Raw genomic sequence first — 2,824 nt, forward strand, 5'->3', positions numbered from 1 at the left:
TATATAAATATTTAAATGTTTTCCTTCATTTCTGTTTAAAAAAATTATTTACTCTTCTAAATTGATTGAAATAGTTTTTCTATTTTTTCTTAATTTATTGTGTGGAACCTAGATGGTTTTTCGATTAATTTTCGTAATATCAGGCAAGCCTTTTTAACAGAAAAATATATCTGTACTATGTTAGGTATTCTAACATTATATATTTTCGAAAATTACTTACAATTATGAACCATTTATGATAAAATGAGCAACCAATTAAGTGTTTAGTAATGAAATATTCTTTTTTGTTAAAATGCACTAATAATTCATGGCTCAAAGCTTTTGTATAGTAAAATAATTTCCTTATACAATAAAAAAATACAAATATCAACCGATCTGATCAATGACATGATCCTCCTACCATCTCGACTCTAACGCCACCTGCCGATAAAAATGTCCAAACGAACATTTCGAGATGTACGTGATCTCCGTGTTTTCGGTGGTTCCGTGCAAGAACTAAAACACATTTATTTCTTGAAAATATTGCCCGTACAAAAATGTAAAGTTCAAAAATACATCAACATTTGACAAAATGGCGACGTTTGCTAAAAACAAAAAAAACTAAAAAAAGTGAAATTTTACCCAAAATATTACTCGTTTTTGACCAGGAAAACTCATTTTTGGACAGATCAAAAACTTGCAGTAAGAAGAACTTCGACTACTATGAGCAAAAAATAGTCAGACTTTGTTCATAATTTTAAAATTATTTACTTGTTCTTCGAAACCGACCAATTCCAATTCCGATTCTCGAAACGGTTGTCTAAGTGTTCAATTGACTCAAAGCGGTTTCCTCGGAGCGGTAGTTTAGGTTATTGGTTGAAAATTTGGCGAAAAACTTACAAAGAATCAATGCAGTATGCGACGGTGCAGTATCGTAACCTGCTTCTACGAAAATAACTCGTAGAATTCAAATAGTATTCCTTGTTGACAGTTTGGCCGGTCGGTACGAGATCGATAATCGAAGAAAACTGTCAACATAACCTTGATTTTTAAACTGCTTTGACATGGTTTTTTCGGTTCGGCTCACTTTTGCCACGACATTCAGTCGATAGATTGTCTGTTTCCGGGTCGTAAGCATAGATCCAAGACTTATCTAATCAGCTAATGATACGTTTCATGATATCCTTGTAGTCGGAAAGCATTTTTTCACAGACTTTAATCTGTTAATCGTCGATTCTAAAGTCCCAAATCCGTAGTTTTGTTGACGTGCTGATAATCAGTTGATGGCAGTCTTAGGGTTCTCGAATTTGTGGCAATAAAAAATATTTGCTCGCGTCAAATAATTATCCCAAAAGAACTTTTCAACATTTTGAAACCAAAAATTTGATTTCATACACAACATTTAATGGAACTTTTCTCATCCTAAACATCCTCGAAATCATTTTAAGTACCTAAGAAAGACAAGTGTGTACTAAACAATAATGACTATTGTGATGAGATATTTGGCACAGATGCCACTGACAGTCATACCAACCAAGCGAAATAGAGATCAAAAAGTCTTACTACGTTTTGCCCACAGTACAAAGCCTTCAAGCTGAGATTGTAAAAAAAGAGTATAATTTCTAATTGGTAAGCTTTAGTTTTTCACTCGTTCGATATTTTATCGACTTTCTTGGTATTCTAACAATTTTTCTGTTATACTTTCATCTTTTTAAATTCCAAATGAAATTTCTTACAGCCATAAGATACAATTTTTGTATTAACTATTATTTATTTTTTTTTGTACTTTTTAATATTTTTCACATACTTCTACATAAACATCGCAATCATCAAATAAATAACACAAATTAATTTAAAAGTGGTAACACTGTTCAACCACTGGTTAGAAATATAACGTCCTTAGGTAGCTTAAGAAATTGTATAACTAATAATTTTTTTAACAAAAAAAAAAAACTTATAATAATTGTGCGTAACAGAGAAATAAGTTAACTATTTATATTTATAGGAATATTTATATACCTTTTACTGAATATGCATATGAAATATTGAACTGATAGTCCCTAACTGTCATGCGAAACTACCAAAACAAAAGTATATCTGCTAAAATATAAATATATATTCACACAACCATCAACAACCAACGTCTTAAGTAAGTTCGAAAGCATATATATAATTAAAAAAGTTAAAAAAAAAACAGCGTAAATTTCATGCATAAAATGACTAATGTCTGTAGAGACCCTTCAAATAACTACTAAGCAGACTCAACTGCGTACTACTTGTTGCTCCTTGAAAATACAAAAGCCTAAGTCTATAACACAAATAACTGCATTCGAACATTTTGTACCTGCGATCCATGGACCCTCATTTGCATTAATACAAATATTTGTTTATACACATATTATATATACCATATAGTATTTGTATGTATATACTATATGCGTGAAACTGTACATAGCAACATATAAATCGTCTAAGTGGGTGCTCTAAATGTTAATTAATAATGTTTTTCATTTTTACTTTCCATATACCATATATTATCGTATGTAAAATAATTAATCAGACTGCATTCCATTCTCCTCTGCTTCTACTCATTTTCGCATATTTTGCTTAATTCTTACTGACATTCCTCTTTAATGGTTTTATACGTCAGGTTTTTTTTCGTTTTTTGTGATAATATGATTTTTTTCAGTGTAATTTTGAATGTGTAAACTTGTGGTGATAGTTTATGATTTGATATTTTTTATTTGAATCATTTCTTCTTAAACACAGAGTCCACAACCATCCATGACGACTTCAACAACTGGTGCCGATGAAAATTTAAATCAGCAGAGTTAAACAAATTAAG

At 30.4% G+C, this 2,824-nt stretch overlaps 1 protein-coding gene across 4 annotated transcripts in view; it reads left to right on the forward strand.

Moving 5' to 3' along the window:
• Nucleotides 1-2,824, forward strand: part of LOC108970438 (microtubule-associated protein tau) — a 56,513-nt gene extending 53,689 nt beyond the window's left edge. For 3 of the 4 annotated variants that reach the window (XM_018935807.1, XM_018935810.1, XM_018935811.1), the window contains one exon: nt 2,749-2,824. In XM_018935807.1, coding sequence (XP_018791352.1) covers nt 2,749-2,814 — 66 coding nt within the window. In that variant the 3' untranslated portion in view covers nt 2,815-2,824. Of the gene's footprint in view, nt 1-1,984; nt 2,129-2,748 lie in introns of all 4 variants that reach the window. The other variant, XR_001993481.1, reaches the window with a different exon arrangement.

This window comes from Bactrocera latifrons, unplaced genomic scaffold, assembly GCF_001853355.1.
Source record: "Bactrocera latifrons isolate USDA-ARS-PBARC rearing strain unplaced genomic scaffold, ASM185335v1 scaffold_3, whole genome shotgun sequence".
NCBI lineage: Eukaryota > Metazoa > Arthropoda > Insecta > Diptera > Tephritidae > Bactrocera > Bactrocera latifrons.